This window comes from Anoplolepis gracilipes, chromosome 4, assembly GCF_047496725.1.
Source record: "Anoplolepis gracilipes chromosome 4, ASM4749672v1, whole genome shotgun sequence".
NCBI lineage: Eukaryota > Metazoa > Arthropoda > Insecta > Hymenoptera > Formicidae > Anoplolepis > Anoplolepis gracilipes.
In genome coordinates, this window is record NC_132973.1 from 15,748,692 (window position 1) to 15,765,221 (window position 16,530).

Sequence of the window (16,530 nt, forward strand, 5' to 3'; positions counted from 1 at the left end):
AGTGAGGAAAAAAAAGAAAGAGAGAGAGAAAGAGTTTATTTTTATCTTAAACCTTCTCTTAAGGACTAAAAAATCAGGACGTAAAAATATGAAATATATATGATTGCATATAAGATTGAATATTAATGTAACGATTAAAATGAAAAGTATATGTGCGAATAAGACATCAAAGTACTTAAAAATTTTATGTTTAATACATGTATAATAAATATATATTTGTATATAAAAAATAAAGTAACTTATATATTAGAGTTGAAATATGTATATGCGTTTACTACACGTTTTTTATTTTATACGTATAAAAAAATTCTTTCTTAAATTGTTGATTGAATAATTTTTTTTATAATAAAAAAATATAAAAAATTAAAAACTTAATAGCGTGAATTTTTATAAAAACTGTTTTTTAACTTTTTAATGTATTTTTCGAACGGATTATTTAATTTCCTCTATTTTCTCTTACTATAACTTAACAGTTTAATATGCGTAGGCAAACGCGCAGAACTTAAAGTGTGGACGAAGATAGAGTAGTAACTTCTCTCGCTAGATAAAAATAATTGAGAGAATTAATCTTCAAAAAAAAAAATAATATCTCCTTGAGCATAAAAAAATTATATAAAATTGTCCCAGTTAACAGACCGTAAGAATAATGTGTGTATCTAAATTAAATCATGAAAGGAGCAATTCTATATCGTAGTTAGAAAGATTCGACTACTTATATAATAAAACTTTCATAATTTATACTTAATTAAAATACAATATATGTAAGGTACACGACATTTACTCTCGAAACACTACATATATACAAATAAAATAAAATAAATACAATACAAATAAAAATACAAATACAAATAAAAATATGTATGGAAAATTAAAAATAAATAATACAATATATAGAGAAAAATGAACAATATGAAGTATAAATACCAAACATAAAAAAAAACGAAGATTACACACAAGAAATAAAATTAAATAAAAAAGTGTGTGTATATATATATATATATATACACACACACATCTGCGCGCGCATATACAGACTATACGTACGTGCACATACTATTTTTTTCTTTTTTTGGAATAAATCAACATTTTTTTTATTTATAAATTTATTAACATAGTGTAAAATTGTACACGTGTGTCTGTACAATAAATCTTATTTTAATAATGAATCTTATATTATAATATACACGAGTCTTTATAGAAAAAGAATTAATAATAAAAATTAAATAAGAGATTATAGAATAATTATAGAATAATGTAGACTATTAAACATAATAATTAGAGTCTATATTAAATTATATACATTACACTGGCAAAATAAAAATTGTATATAAATTTAGAATACTTTACAAAATTTAAAAGATTTACTGATTCACTTTCATGTCAGAATGTTTTTTAATGCTAATAGTATTATTTTCAGTTTCATTTTGGAAAGGTTTTGAGTTAAATACAGAAAGTCTTTTCAATAAAACTTTTGCGAGTTGATCTGAACATTTACCTTCCTTTTTTAATTGTTTCACCAATTCACAGACATTTGATATTTTTTCTTCTCTGTAACGTAATCTCTTTTGAAGCATTTTAATTTGTAGACGTAAGTTTTTTTCATTCTCGGATTGCATTAATTGCTTTGGTGATATTTGTATAGCTATATTCTGATAATATATAAAAAATACAAAAAATAAATTAATATAATTTTAAATAATTTAAAAATTTGTTGTAAAAACAAACCTGAGTTCGAGGAGTACTTTGTATTGCTTTATCTATTTTATTTAATGTTGATGATGATTCATTTGTTGAAAACATTTTTTCTTGCTTCTGCATATTACAATGAGAATTATAGTGATTACAAATATTATTACTCATCATATGTTTTGATGTATTTTGTTGACATCTGAGGGTTTGATTTTTATCTTTGTCACTTGTGTTGTGCTGTAACATAATAAAAATGTATTTATTACGTTTTTATTTAAAGTAAAACATTATTTTTAAAATTCCTTACAAGTTTGACATTAAATGGAAATATACTAGGCATTGCATCTTTATTTAAAAATCGTTTGCCATTAATACATTTAAACTGTGACTCTTCAAAATGTGCACTGCAAATTTGAGTATACGCTGAAATTCGATTCCTTGTTGTTGGTATTATTTCTAACCATTTGTTTAACAAACCTTCATTTTTCAACGGAAAACTGAAAATATCAAAAAAAGAAGAGATATACAGATGATATATTTAAAAATTATTTTAAATTATATAATAATAAATATATAATAATAAATATAAATAAATAAATATATATATATATATATATACATTTAATTATAAATATATTCGTTTACCTAATAAAATGTTTACCTGAAAAATGATACATCATCATCATCTGGACGTGATGTTCTTTTGCATCTTTCAACACAACAAGTCCTTACCATTTTTTTATTTATAATTAGACATTTTTCACATAAAAGTTGTATGTAAACAGCGGTTATAATGAATATATATATAAGGCGTGTTCCGATATTCACTGCCAGTACTGAAAATCTATAGTGTACATGACGTAAATTGTAGATTTTCAGTACTGGCAGTGAATATCGGAACGCGCCTATACTGATATGTAACATCATAGAATATGAAATACATAGATGGGTTTTTATGGAATTTACTGTTTAAACAAGATATCTGAAACTTTCAGAATTTTCCCTATTAGAATTTTCCTATCCAATAGTCATCCATTTGTATGACAAATACACAAACACCTGAAAGATTGGCTGCGTTCAGCAGAAAAAGCAAATCAGTGAGCGCTTAGTGATTCTTTATTGTGATTGGTTCTTGCATTTAGACCTTCGATGGATCTAAGTGCAGAAACCAATCACAATAAAAAATCACTAAGCGCTCACTGATTTGCTTTCTCTGCTGAACGTAGCCATTGGCATGATACAGACTGCAGTCCGAAATGTGCTTACATGCGTTTGCAGGACTGAAAATCTATAGTTAAGGGTCGGCAAGGCCGACCAGAAAATTCCAGCATCACTGTCACCAACGTTGAGAAATGAATTCTTATTTAATGTATTGGTGTATGTCTGTATACGTACAAACATCATTGCATTTCAAGAGAGACGAAGACGACATTATTGTCTTTCATTGTCTCTCCTTAACAAGCGGTGCTGCCAACTCAACTTCTTACAATTAGCTGCACTTGCACTTTAGGTACAGATACAATATTCTATTCGGTAATATTTTGCCTCGAAGAAGTTATATTTCTTTATAAAACTTTTTTTGCTACATTCCTTGCAAAGTTTATTACCCCGCTAAAGAGTCGGATTTTGCATTTTGGCTTTTAAAACATTTATAATAATTACAATCGGTGCACCTGGTCTATATACTTCATTCACGATCAGTATACCTTATTCATGTCAACTTTATGAAATTTTATTTTAAGCTTTTTTTTCAAAAAATCGCTCTTTAGCGGGCTGCGAGCAATCCTCCTAAATAAGAATATCATTGTTAAATATGATTCTTTCTTAATTTATAGCCGAAATATCGTCGAAAAGAATTTGTAGTTCCGAAGTCTCCGCATGAGGTCTCCACCGTGTCGCCTGCCGACCCTTAACGTTACATATATTATAGATTGTCAGCACTGTGAGCAAATTTCGGATCGCAGTCATATATGTATAGTACCTAACCATATGCATATACGTATGTATGTTATTGTATATACATACACAGTGTTTGTTGACTGTCACAAAACTCCAAAAGTGAATTATCAGAAACAACAAATTTTTATTAATAATTTAATGTAATGCTTTATTTTTTTATTATACTATGATGTATAGTATAATAAATGTATATAAACTCTACAGTATTTGAGATAATAATAAGGTTTAATTAATTACTTCTGTGTATACGGTGATAAGAGCGATGTCGGCATCGGAATCATTAGCAATCGTGCAATCGAAATTTGTCTCAGGAGAGACTGTCGTAACGGTATTATTTTTATTCTTTTCTGAACTTGAATAACTCTGAATAATATATATTATATATTATTTATATCATCATGATATGATTAATGACAATTTATCATTAATTAAAACCTCTTAGAAGTTACATTTAGTTATAAATAATTGCATCAGTGGCTTGATATTATTAGCAATAATATTACAACGTCTTAATCATGTAATTGTAGGCTACAGAAGCGTTTTTAATACAAGGTTGGATAAAATCTTCAAGATATATTGCTCTCATTTACAAAGGTGCGACTCATGCTTTAGCAATTTTCATTGCTTCAAAAACACCTCCACAAGTATATAGTGATCTTACTTTGGAAGGAATACTGCCTATTGATCAAGATTTTAAATGTAGTATAGGTATCAAGATTTTTCTATATTCAATGTCATTAATTATGAATTTTCTATTTATGTTGCCATTTAAATAGATAACTTTTACCTATTTTATAATTCTGAATCTCAATCAAACTTCTCTAAATCTCATTCAAAACTCCTATTTCTTTTTATTATTAAGATACCAATGGGCAAGCACAAGATGGGCTTGATATATATATGAATGTTACGTCGAGAAAACTTCGTTTGATATTTGAAATGAAACTCGGAGAAGCAACCAGCTCGTTAGTGTCGGAAATATTTCGCGCGATAGAAGGTATATGTATATACATATATATACATAATTCTTATGCAGAAGTCATTTGTCTGTAAAATAGAACAAATATGATTTTAGTATATCAGACAGGTAAAAGTCCAGCAGCAGAATTTTCGTGGATCGAGAAGCTAACAAGAAGTACAAGAAGTTTAGCTGCTTCTGGTAAAGATGCACAGGATGCTATTAATTCTGTAAGTTAATATATAATAAGAATTAATGTTACAAAGATACATTGATTTATAGAATTTCTGTCTTGATAAGAATTGATTATTTTTACAGTTTATTAGATTTTAAAAATTTATTATTTTTATAGTTGTTCAATCTCGAAAGCCATGATTTAACAGTAAGAACACAAAACATTGCTTCGGGTAAATCCCCGATAGCTGCAAGAGAGTCAGTAGTACGATATCAGATGGCCTGTAAAGAAGATGATTACACATACAGCAAAACATTTCGGTTTGTTGCATTACATTGTTACAAAATCTTATCTTGCATTTTCTTTTATCTAGTTCAAAGATAAGCTTTAATACCTCGTATAAGATTGTTGTTAATAATTATAGTATACTGACTTGTACATGGAACGTCAATGGACAGCCCCCAAATGGCATTAAATTAGATCAGTGGTTGAGTACGGACGAATTACCACCTGATATATACGCTATTGGATTTCAAGAATTAGATTTAAGTAAAGAAGCATTCCTATTTCATGAAACCCCCAGAGAAGAGGAATGGAGGTATACTATTTGTATCAAAGATGAAAGTGTAGTGTGTTAATATACACACATATAACATTAATACAGACGCATATTTACACAGAAAGTTATATAATTTAAACACAGAAAGTTATATAATGTATAAAAATAAAAGAAAGAAAATTCTATCTTATAGACAAGTCATAGTTGATTCACTTCATCCTGGAGGTGTTTATACCCAGGTCGCTCTTGTCAGATTAGTAGGCATAATGTTGCTGGTATATGCACTCGAAACTCATATGCCATTCATTGAAAATGTATCTACTGATACAGTAGGGACAGGCATCATGGGAAAATTGGTGAGAGAATTTTGAATATTTATAATACTTGTAAATTATAATATTTTTTTCTTTAATATAGCTTTTAAGACATAATAATAATAATTACTATGATAATAACTATGTATCAATATATTAAATTCTTAATTCCAATTGATAATTGATTCTTGTATTTTAATACCTAATTGCTTATTCATATAGGGCAATAAGGGTGGTGTAGCAGTAAGCTGTTGTATTCATAATACATCCGTATGCTTTGTTAACGCTCATTTAGCGGCACATTGTGAAGAATTTGAACGACGCAATCAGGATTATGCTGATATTTGTGCGAGATTATCCTTTACAAAATATGTTCCACCAAAAAATTTTAAAGATCACGAGTAAGTTTTTTGCTTATATCATTAGTTATATCCATACACACATAAATTATTGTATATATGTATATATATGTTCATATATTAATTATACATACAAGTTATATTAAATTTGATGCTATATATGTTATTGCTTGTATTTCTAACTTAATTTATTATTTATTATTTAAATCCTATTAAAACTTATATTTTGTGATATATTATGTCCAATTGATATTACAGTCAGATTTATTGGTTGGGAGATTTAAATTACCGGATAACGGATATGGACGCTACAGTAGCTAAGCAATATATTTCAGAAGGAAACTATAGTCCTGTCTTAGCACAAGATCAGCTTGGACAACAACGCAAAGCAGGGTGTGTATTTCAAGGATTTCAGGAAGCCGAAGTTAATTTTAAACCTACATATAAGTATGATCCAGGTACTGACAACTGGGACTCGAGGTATTTTTTAAATTTTATTAAAAATTGTAATTTCTGGAATATTCATTAAAAGTAAAATTCAATTAAAAACATGATTCTTTTTTTTTTTTAATTTGCGGCTGACGATATGCAGTGAAAAATGCAGAGCTCCGGCTTGGTGCGATCGAGTATTATGGAAAGGAGATATGATTAAACCAATTAGTTACAAGAGTTATCCGGAACTTAAAATATCCGATCACAAACCAGTTAGTGCAAGTTTTGAATCTCAGGTAATGCATAAGTTCATGGGTATTTTTTTTTTTTTTATTATTATACCATATATATGTTACTTATTGTTAGAAAAAAGGTGATATATTATATTGTCTAATCTTTCAAAACAGATACGAATTATAGACATGGCCAAGTATCGTAAAATTCATGAAGAAGTTATGAAGAAACTAGATAAATTGGAAAATGAATACTTGCCTCAAGTAATGGTCGATACCACGGATATTATTTTTGATGTTTTAAAGTTTCTCGAACCTAGTAGTAAAGAATTGATCATTGCTAATACAGGCCAGGTAGAGAATATAAATATAACAATTTATATCATGTTATGCTACATATACATATAAAGACATACATGTACGCACATGATCTTTATCTTTTAACTCCTGCAAATTAGGTACCAGTACAATTTGAATTCATAAAAAAATTGGATGATACAAGTTACTGCAAGGATTGGTTACACATAGAACCTTATACGGGTTTCATAGAACCAGGTACATTTTTGTAACAAATTTACCTTTATAAATTTATAAAGTTAAACACAACTTAATGATAAATCACAAAATTCGAAGGAAAAGACTTTAATTAATCGAAATTACAGTTCTAATTTGCACATGCATATATTATTAATAAAACGATAATTGAATCAATACAGATATTTTGATCACTAGCGTAAAATGACAAATTTAAATTTATGATTATTTTTCTGTATTGATTCGATTATTTTATTTTTTCTTCGAATTTATATTGTACATGTACTTTCTCATGTTTTTGTTAAATATTTCCCATTTTACCTTCACATATTTTCAGTTATATATCTTTTTTTTTCTTTTTCGATCATATTTATAGGCGAAAAGTGCGATATTACATTGGAAGTATATGTAGACAAGAAAACTGCATGTAAACTGAATTCTGGTGAGGATAAGTTATACGATATTTTAGTATTACATCTTGAGGGGGGTAAGGATATTTTCATTACTGTAACAGGTATGTCACGTGTGCAAAATATAGTGAAAAACTATCGTTACTATACTTGATAAAACTCTAATTATGCAATAATAATGTTATACGAATCAATGATACTTTTTAGGTACTTATGAGAGAAGCTGTTTTGGCTCCTCTATGGAAGCATTAGTTCATATTTCAGTTCCAATTAGAGAAATTCCTGTTGGACGATTAATAGAATTGGTGAATATACAAAAATTATTACAATATATTTCCACTATTCTGAATATTTGTTACTCTGACTTTATTTGTAACTTCATTTAATTTGTAAAAATTGTAGGAAAACAATAAAAATCCATCGCAAGAACCATATCCAGTACCAAAAGAAGTATGGCATTTAGTGGATAGACTATATCGACACGGTATTAAAACTCCAGGACTTTTCGAAACACCAGGCCTTCATAGCGAAATAATAGCCATTCGAGATTGGTTAGATGAATCGAGTCAAGATCCGATGCGTATCCTTTTCATATTTTAAAACGCTATAATTTATAATTATATTACATGCTACTGTTCCTTAATATTATTATATTAATTTTTCTTGCCATGCATAGCTGGTGGCATACATTCAGTAGCAGAAGCATTATTATTGCTTTTAGAATCCACAGCTGAACCTTTAATACCATATAATTTGCATAACGTTTGCTTATCTGCAGCAACTAATTATTTTCAATGTAAACAAGTAAGTCGAATTAAGAACTCTGTCATAAATGAAATTATATTATCAAACTCATCATTATATTGTTTTGTTCATTCATAGATTGTGATGCAGTTACCTGAAACTAGAAGAACAGTTTTTCTCTACATCAGTTCATTTTTGCAAGAGTTATTGAATCATATGCAAGATAACGAACTCGATGCTAAGACGCTTGGTAGTTATTATATTTTATCTTTCTATCATTTTACAAGTGACTGTCTATTTACGCCTTCGCAAATTCATAATAATGTTTGATGCATTATTATTTGCAGCTACATTATTTGGATCAATATTTTTAAGAGACCCACCAAGAAGTAGAGATGATCGTCATCAAAGAAGTCGCGCGACTCAGATTACATTCGATAAAAAGAAAGCTGCTTTTGTTTATCATTTCTTAGTAAATGATCAAAGCGATTTTATATTGGGTCGATAACGTGAGGATTCAAATTTTAATGAAGTACATATTAGCAACATCACTTACGACTTTCTTAATTTTTAAATAGAGAAGAAAAAAATTAGATGCCTAGATAGTTAATAATTTTTTAGCGCTTTTTATAACGTCAAAAATTTAATATGCTTCTATTATTTGCTACACAGGAGCTACTTTTCAAAACTACGTAAATAATTCAGCAGATATGTGTCGTAGATAGTTCAAGAAATTATATAAGTGTATTAATTCTTGAAAATAAATTATTTATTACATGTGCACGATTAGAAATCATATTTAATTGATAAAATGTTTCCACATTTAATTTACTTATGGTAGTGTACAATAAGATATTTATAGCAAATAAATAAACATATGAAAATAATATTATTAAATATTAGACACATACACATTTAACATTGGTCTTGTCAATCTCTTCAATAAATATTTTTTATTGAAAAATGCAGTAACAGGATAAAATAATAAAAATCTATTTATGAATATTTATCAACGTTTTATTATAAAGGTACAAAGTAAAACGTAATAAATAATACTGAGTCTTTTTCTTTTTATACAGAAAAATTGTACTGGTTAATGTAATGAATAATAAGTCATTACATTATTAACCTTAATTATCTTTTTTCAAAACTTGTTTTTTTATTCATGATTGTTCGTAAAATAATTCGTGATAAGAAATTATCCAATAATAATTTGAATTTGAAGAAAACTTGAAATTTTATATAACCATATAATGATCATTTTTTATATATAAAGAAAGAAAAAATAGATAAAGCCACATGATTTTTTTTTCTTGTAATTAATATAAAGAAAGCCAAACTCAAATTATCTTTATGACAAAAACACTTTTTTTATCACTCTAAAAATTACATCAATAATTCTGAAGTTTCCAATTTACAAAATTAATAAAACAATGATTTCATTTGTCTAAAAATATCTCAAACATACGATACTTAATTATCTAAATAATGTCTCATTATAATAACATATGTATTGTTTAACATATGTATTTGAAGTCCTTTCTTATATATGTATAGAGATAAATTTTTTTCATAAATCGCTAAAATTTGATCGAATAATTAACATTGTTTCAATCTTTTTATCATATTTTTTGTTATGGATTATTATCATCATTATGGACAGTTATAATAAATCGATAATCAAGTCTCGTATGTATTTACAAATTTTTTGACTTATATTTTCAGATCCGTATATGTTCAAAATTTAAATTCATCTGTCACCGTATTCTCCGTTACATTAAATTCAAGGTGCTCAACACCATTCTTTTTAGAAGCAAGTGTTGTTTCTTCATCCTGAAAAAGGTAATTTTGTTTTCTTAGAAAGGACAGATTCAAAAACATTTTTATTAAAATTACAATACAAACTATGCATGTAAAAAACAAAAAATATCTCAATAATATCTATATTATTTATTAATCAAAAATAGTGTAACTATACATACATATATACAAACCTTTTCAGAGAAAAACGTATCAATCATAGCCATAGATTTTTGATAAACTTGTTCATTTTGATGATGTTGAAGAGCTTCGATTTTATCTAATCCTCCAACCTCTTCAATCATAAAAGCAAGTCGTTCATATTCTCCCACTTTTTGGGCAGCATGCAACATATTAGTTAGACCATCTAAGACGACAATAATGACACCCCAATCTTTCGTTTCTAATAAATTACAAAAAGGTGACAATACACCAGCCTTTATTAATTCAGCTAAATTTTGGATTGTTCCACCCGATGTCAAGTTAGTTATAGCCCACGCAGCCTCCTTTTGTGCTTTATAATCTCCCTAAAAATATATATCATAGACACATTTATTAAATTAAAGATATTTGTTGAAATAAATCCTTGACTATTCTTGATTATATTTTGGATTATTTTCTATATATGCATAAAGATACTTACAAATTGAAGAACATTTATCAATGGTGGCACCAAACCAGCTTTTATCACTTGTTGAATCTGTTCTGTGTTACCAGCTGTAATATTACTGATCGCCCAAGCAGCTTCCTTCACAATATTAGCACGACTATGTCGCAATAAGGCACCGAGATGTTGTAATCCTCCTGCAGAAATTACAGCATCTGTTTGAATATCATCACCTGTCACTATATTTCCAACTGCACGCAACGCCGGAGTAAGCACAGTTCCTGTTTCTGATTTCAACAAGTCCACAAGTTTAGGTATAATGCCAGTTTCTAATACTGCTTGTATTTTGTCATTGGATCCATCAGTAATGTAAGAAAGTGCCCAACAAGTATCAGCTAAACATTATAAATAGCAACATAAATATCTTATTTAGATATAGAATTGATTATAAAATATGTAATCAATAAAACGTTCAAATTACTCTTACCAAGTACATCTGCATCTGCATTGCTAAGTAGACGATCAAACACTGGGAGAGCAGGTTTGATCAATTCAAAAGGCGGTGGTGGGTTCTTATTTCGACATAAGTTAGATAAAGTCCAAACAATGTTGCGCATAAATGATACCTGTTATCATTGAAAATCTTAGCATATTAAAATATAGTAACGTGTTTAGTGTTTATAGAAAAAAAATTTAAGAATCAATTTTCTATATTCTTTGATCTTTTATTTTAACTGTTAAGCTTATATTTTTTTAAAATTAAACTCTCTTCCTGTACTATTTTTTTTCTCATTAATAATTGGTTAAGGAACTATATTAAATTGAGAAAAATAGTAACAGATGAAGCATGTAACATAGAATAAAAGTTATAGAGAAAAGAGATTAACAGAAAATCGCAGAATAAAGAAAATTGACTGCATATGATAGTGTTATGTATCAAATTACATTACATACAGAGATATCAGGCTTAATTAAATCAAGTAGGAGAGAGAGAGCATCGTGTCTAAGAATAAAATCGCGCGCATGTGGTCCATCCCCAGCTATATTTCCCAAAGCCCATACTGCTTGTTCCTTAACATAAGGCGACTTGGACTTGAGTAGGTTCACCAACTTTGGTACAGCTCCATGTTTTATAACAATTTGTGTTTGTTCGGATGTACCCGAAGCTATATTCGTTAATACCCATGCTGCTTCAAATTGCAAGCGAATGCTAGGCAAAAAGAAGAAAATTATGTACATAAATATACAAATTTCATTTGTGTGTACATACATACTTATGATTGTAATCCAAGAACTCAATGCAGCGTGGTACTATGCCACCCTGTATTATATCATTAATAGGAGGATCTTTTTCTCGACTTAATAACTTTCTACAAGTCGACGTTGCTACCAATTGTGTCATTTCATCTCCGGAGTTTATACCATCTACAATTTCATTTATAGAAAGTAAAGAAATAGGTGAAAGTTGATTTATTTTGCTCCATGATTTTATTAAATCTTCTTCAGTTTCAAGGTTACGTCTCTTTAATAATTGATCCTCTTTTTTAGCTTTACGTAGCTCTACTGATAGTGTGTTTCTTCTTCTTCTAGCCTCCTAAAAGATATGTCAAATATATCAAAAACTTTATATACAAAGTATTAAATCAAATAGTCAAAATATCCTTATAAAAAATGAAAACAAAAGAGAAGTACAAGATTTTGTAAAAATATGAATGTTGAAATAACAAAGATGTTACTATATTATAATGCTATTTTAAGTTCTTTATTTAAAGTACATAAATTAGAGAATAATTTTATTCAAACTCACTTCAGATCTATTGCTAAATTTATAAATTTCCATGCGTCCATTGCTATTTTTTTCTCTAGAAGGCATCATTTTGTCTGTACATGAACTGGCTGAGTTTATATATTTGATTTATTTTTAATTTATAGTTGGATCTGCTGTTTATATAATAAGTAAAAGAAATTTAAATTAGAAGAACAGTAATAATACAACATATTAAAATAAAAATAAATAGGCTCGATATAAAATGTGTTTTTAATAAACGTAATTTTTATAAATTTTCCATTCGTAATTAATTTGGAAACTTTAGTACGTAAGAATTATCTATGCATAATAGCTACTTATTATCATTTTCAAATTTATCTGTTTAGTAACGGTTACACGAAAATGATTACCTTTCGAATATTTGTAACAAACGAAAAAAATATAACTTAATTAAACACAATAAAAATGTTACCTGTACACAGATTGCCGAAGTGAAATGCAGTTTAAAATGTATCTTCAATCAAATACGATCAGTATAGATTCACAATTTTACATGTAAGTTTCACTGGTCCTTTGTCCGTTCTTTTTTTTATAGAAGAATTCACACGACCTGTTGCTGCTTCCACCTTCCACCACAGATAAAGAAAGAGTGAGATGTGAGATTCTGTTTATAACTTTGCCCAATGAGAATCGTTAACGTATCCAATGTTGATTGATACGATTTGATTGGTGGCACTAAACTTTATCTTATACTGGAATGGCTAAACAAAATAAGGAGTGAAATGGCAGCGAGTACTGTATCTTTTGACACTGTCAAACTATTCGTTGTAGAGAAAATCATTTGTCCTCGTTGACTAATAAGAATTTACTAGACAGAAAAAGAAATAATACTTTATGCTTTATGTCCACCGTGCACGTTTTCTTAACACGACATTAGTCATTCCAGTGTAGAATAATTCTGATTGGTGGACAATGTTGCAACGGTTAGGTTTTAAATTGCAAAGCAAGCTATTTATTTGATACAATTTTAAAGATTTAGTATATTTAAAAATAAAAATTATGTTCTGATATTACAAAAAATGCAAATAAAAAAATCAGCAATTTGTAATTTGAAAATATGTCAATACATAATTGAACTTATTTCGAAACTGACAATGATCTATATATATATATATATATATATTTCTCATATGTGTACATACATACATGGATTAAATTTCTTTTAACTGTGATTGACATATATTGATATACAGGGTGGACCATTTTAATCCATCTAGTCGAATATCTCGAAAACCAAGCCCGGGAGAGAAAAATGTTTTAGACAAAAGTTGTATGGTTTCGAAGGGGCCATAAGATGGTACCATTTTGTCTAAAACATTTTTCTCTCCCGGGCTTGGTTTTCGAGATATTCGACTGGATGGATTAAAATGGTCCACCCTGGTCAATCACAGTTAAAAGAAATTTAATCCATGTATGTACACATATGAAAAACATTGATCAATTTTAATTAACGATTTTGTATATTAATATTTAATTTGTCAAAAAAATAAATTATGTGCTTAAAGTTTAACTTTTTATTAAAATGTAATGTACTTTTAATAATATAAAAATACAATATGTACATATAGTACAAAATCTTGTAATATTAAAGTCTAACAATAGAGTAGTAATAAATGTTAAGAATATATATATTGATACAATTATAATATATATAAGAATACAATTATTTATATTATTATATAGGATATTGATTAATTCAGTCTGTAACAATTCAAATAGCACAATGTATTAGGTATATATCACAAGAATTAAGTATATCATTTGTGATATACAACAAAGGCTTCATAATACATATTGTATTGTCTTTTATATATTACAGTGAGTTTTTAATTCTCAAATATCGTAATATTTACCTCTTACAAAATGAGTAGAATATAATTCACATGTTAGATATTATTAGATATTATATGAGTAAAGTGTCAGAAGGCACTATAGAATTTGAATAATATTTATGTAACAAACTTTCATGCAGAGGAAGACAATTGCTCATGTAATACAGGCTTCCATTGTCTTTTTGACGGCATCACGAGCATATGGTATATAAGACAAGGAATACCATGTCATAGATAATGACTGAATAATTATAAATAAGAGAGCTAAACCAGGGTTATGCAACTGAAAACAAAAATATGTTAATAACATTTAAGGAAATTTAATGACAGAAAAAATAAAAACAAATTACAAATCAAGGCTCTTTAATATAATAAAATAAAAAATACTTACATATAAAGCTGCAACTAACGTCAAAGCAATAGAAGTAAATACTAATATAGTTGCAATCAATCTTGTCGATGCAAACATCTTCTTAAATTGATTGAATGGACCCATTAAGAAACATGTGCTATGACACAAATTAACACATCGATATTTCATATAAATAATATAAAGACATATTATTGTTACATTAATATTGATAATGGAATACTGTAATTATAATTTATATCTTACCTCGCTAAAGAGATAATATTGCCTAAAGTATAGAATACAGCAAATACAGCAAGACCTTTTTGTAAAAATAGGGCAAAGGATCCCAGAAACGAACATAATATGCCTACGATAAAGCAAATTGCAAAACCTTTTATCCTGGTAGACCAGCTTAACGTCGTTTGATCCATGACCTATATTAAGAAAAAAAAAAAAATATTAATCCTTTAAAATTTTCCATAAAGAAGAAACTCATTATAATTATATATTGATAGTATTAGAAAAGTAGATAGATAGATAGATAGATAGATAGATAGATAGATAGATAGATAGATAGATAGATAGATAGATAGATAGATAGATAGATAGATAGATAGATAGATAGATAGATAGATAGATAGATAGATAGATAGATAGATAGATAGATAGATAGATAGATAGATAGATAGATAGATAGATAGATAGATAGATAGATAGATAGATAAATATATATATATATATATATATATATATATATATATATATATATATATATATATATTCATAAGAATGCTATATTAATTTACCGTGAAATCTGTGTCAACCTTCCATCGTTGATCAAACATAAGCATTTAAAATTATAATTTTGATAAGTTTATTTTGATAAAGGTAAATATAATTAGTGTAGACAGTATTAATTAATCTAAAAAACGTAATTACCTGTGTAATAATACCACTTTCCTCATCGCATCGTTCATTGCCATTAAGGGCTCTTCTTAATTTATCCATTTTTATTATCAATAACAATGAAAAGAAATTATGGTTTCTTCAAAAACTGTAATATTAATATCGAATTTATCAATTTATTAAATTTAGTCTATATGAGGTTATAAAGAAGAACAAAATATTAGGTTCCTGAACTAGTGCAGTAAGTTAGAATGAGAAAAAGTACAGGAATAAAAAGCAAACCTACTTATTTTTTGACCTTCTATAAGGCCTTTGAATGATATGTACTTAACCTTAATGTATCAAGCAAATAAGGTAAGTACATTAATTTTCGATTATGGAAATTGCATGCGCTATTATAATTACGTATACGTGATTTATACACTTTCGATGTATTTGCTGTACAACTCGAAAACGCTGTTGTCAATTCTCATGAGGAGAAAAAAAATAACTGTAGAAATTTACATGTACTTTCCCATACATTAACACGTAATCACATACACATAGCATGCAATTGTAGATACGTGATATTATATAGCAATATCAATGAGCGATTAGCGGTACTAAATAGCAGTACTAATTAGTGGAACTAATTAGCGGTAGTAATAATTAGTAATATTAATTAATAATTGTAATAAATTTTAATAAAATAAGAGAGACAGATAGGTTAGGTATATTTGACAAGCAGACCACAGAATGGGCGAGTGTCGATTTTGACCGCTGCGTGGTGCAAGGCGGCCGGGGCGATCCCGCGTTCGCGGGACGAGCTGAATGCTATAAGGAGCAAGGCAAGGCGGAGC

At 27.9% G+C, this 16,530-nt stretch overlaps 4 protein-coding genes across 8 annotated transcripts; 1 reads left to right on the top strand and 3 right to left on the bottom strand.

Moving 5' to 3' along the window:
* Nucleotides 1-965: 965 nt before the first annotated feature.
* Nucleotides 966-2,576, bottom strand: LOC140664861 (uncharacterized). Of its 2 annotated transcripts, none has more exons than XM_072890434.1 (4): nt 2,335-2,571; nt 1,997-2,186; nt 1,726-1,926; nt 966-1,649 (listed from the first exon to the last, which is right to left on the bottom strand). In XM_072890434.1, exons 1-4 carry the CDS (start codon nt 2,373-2,375, stop codon nt 1,362-1,364), a joined length of 720 nt encoding a protein of 239 aa, XP_072746535.1. In that variant the 5' UTR covers nt 2,376-2,571; the 3' UTR covers nt 966-1,361. The 2 variants fall into 2 exon arrangements, with proteins under 2 accessions (XP_072746535.1, XP_072746536.1); XM_072890435.1 differs by having other exon boundaries at nt 1,007-1,649; nt 2,351-2,576.
* Nucleotides 2,577-3,677: 1,101 nt separating this feature from the next.
* Ocrl (Oculocerebrorenal syndrome of Lowe) lies at nt 3,678-9,147 on the top strand. 2 transcript variants are annotated; one of them, XM_072890801.1, is made up of 18 exons: nt 3,678-3,976; nt 4,176-4,356; nt 4,511-4,645; nt 4,724-4,836; nt 4,959-5,101; nt 5,206-5,379; nt 5,534-5,696; nt 5,877-6,055; nt 6,272-6,493; nt 6,606-6,741; nt 6,853-7,032; nt 7,137-7,233; nt 7,589-7,726; nt 7,830-7,927; nt 8,025-8,202; nt 8,299-8,426; nt 8,505-8,616; nt 8,714-9,147. In XM_072890801.1, exons 1-18 carry the CDS (start codon nt 3,911-3,913, stop codon nt 8,872-8,874), a joined length of 2,604 nt encoding a protein of 867 aa, XP_072746902.1. In that variant the 5' UTR covers nt 3,678-3,910; the 3' UTR covers nt 8,875-9,147. The 2 variants fall into 2 exon arrangements, with proteins under 2 accessions (XP_072746902.1, XP_072746903.1); XM_072890802.1 differs by lacking the exons at nt 3,678-3,976; nt 4,176-4,356 and having other exon boundaries at nt 4,522-4,645; nt 4,707-4,836.
* A 944-nt stretch (nt 9,148-10,091) lies between these two features.
* On the bottom strand, nt 10,092-13,186 carry Pen (karyopherin subunit alpha). The gene is made up of 8 exons (XM_072890805.1): nt 13,014-13,186; nt 12,581-12,714; nt 12,048-12,367; nt 11,728-11,983; nt 11,261-11,399; nt 10,810-11,168; nt 10,361-10,693; nt 10,092-10,199 (listed from the first exon to the last, which is right to left on the bottom strand). Exons 2-8 carry the CDS (start codon nt 12,647-12,649, stop codon nt 10,104-10,106), a joined length of 1,572 nt encoding a protein of 523 aa, XP_072746906.1. The 5' UTR covers nt 12,650-12,714; nt 13,014-13,186; the 3' UTR covers nt 10,092-10,103.
* A 1,079-nt stretch (nt 13,187-14,265) lies between these two features.
* LOC140664821 (vesicle transport protein SFT2A) lies at nt 14,266-16,509 on the bottom strand. 3 transcript variants are annotated; one of them, XM_072890319.1, is made up of 6 exons: nt 16,421-16,509; nt 15,725-15,839; nt 15,592-15,609; nt 15,050-15,219; nt 14,825-14,942; nt 14,266-14,716 (listed from the first exon to the last, which is right to left on the bottom strand). In XM_072890319.1, exons 2-6 carry the CDS (start codon nt 15,791-15,793, stop codon nt 14,588-14,590), a joined length of 504 nt encoding a protein of 167 aa, XP_072746420.1. In that variant the 5' UTR covers nt 15,794-15,839; nt 16,421-16,509; the 3' UTR covers nt 14,266-14,587. The 3 variants fall into 3 exon arrangements, with proteins under 3 accessions (XP_072746420.1, XP_072746419.1, XP_072746421.1); XM_072890318.1 differs by lacking the exon at nt 16,421-16,509 and adding an exon at nt 15,978-16,224; XM_072890320.1 differs by lacking the exons at nt 15,592-15,609; nt 16,421-16,509 and adding an exon at nt 15,978-16,224 and having other exon boundaries at nt 14,269-14,716.
* Nucleotides 16,510-16,530: the final 21 nt, after the last annotated feature.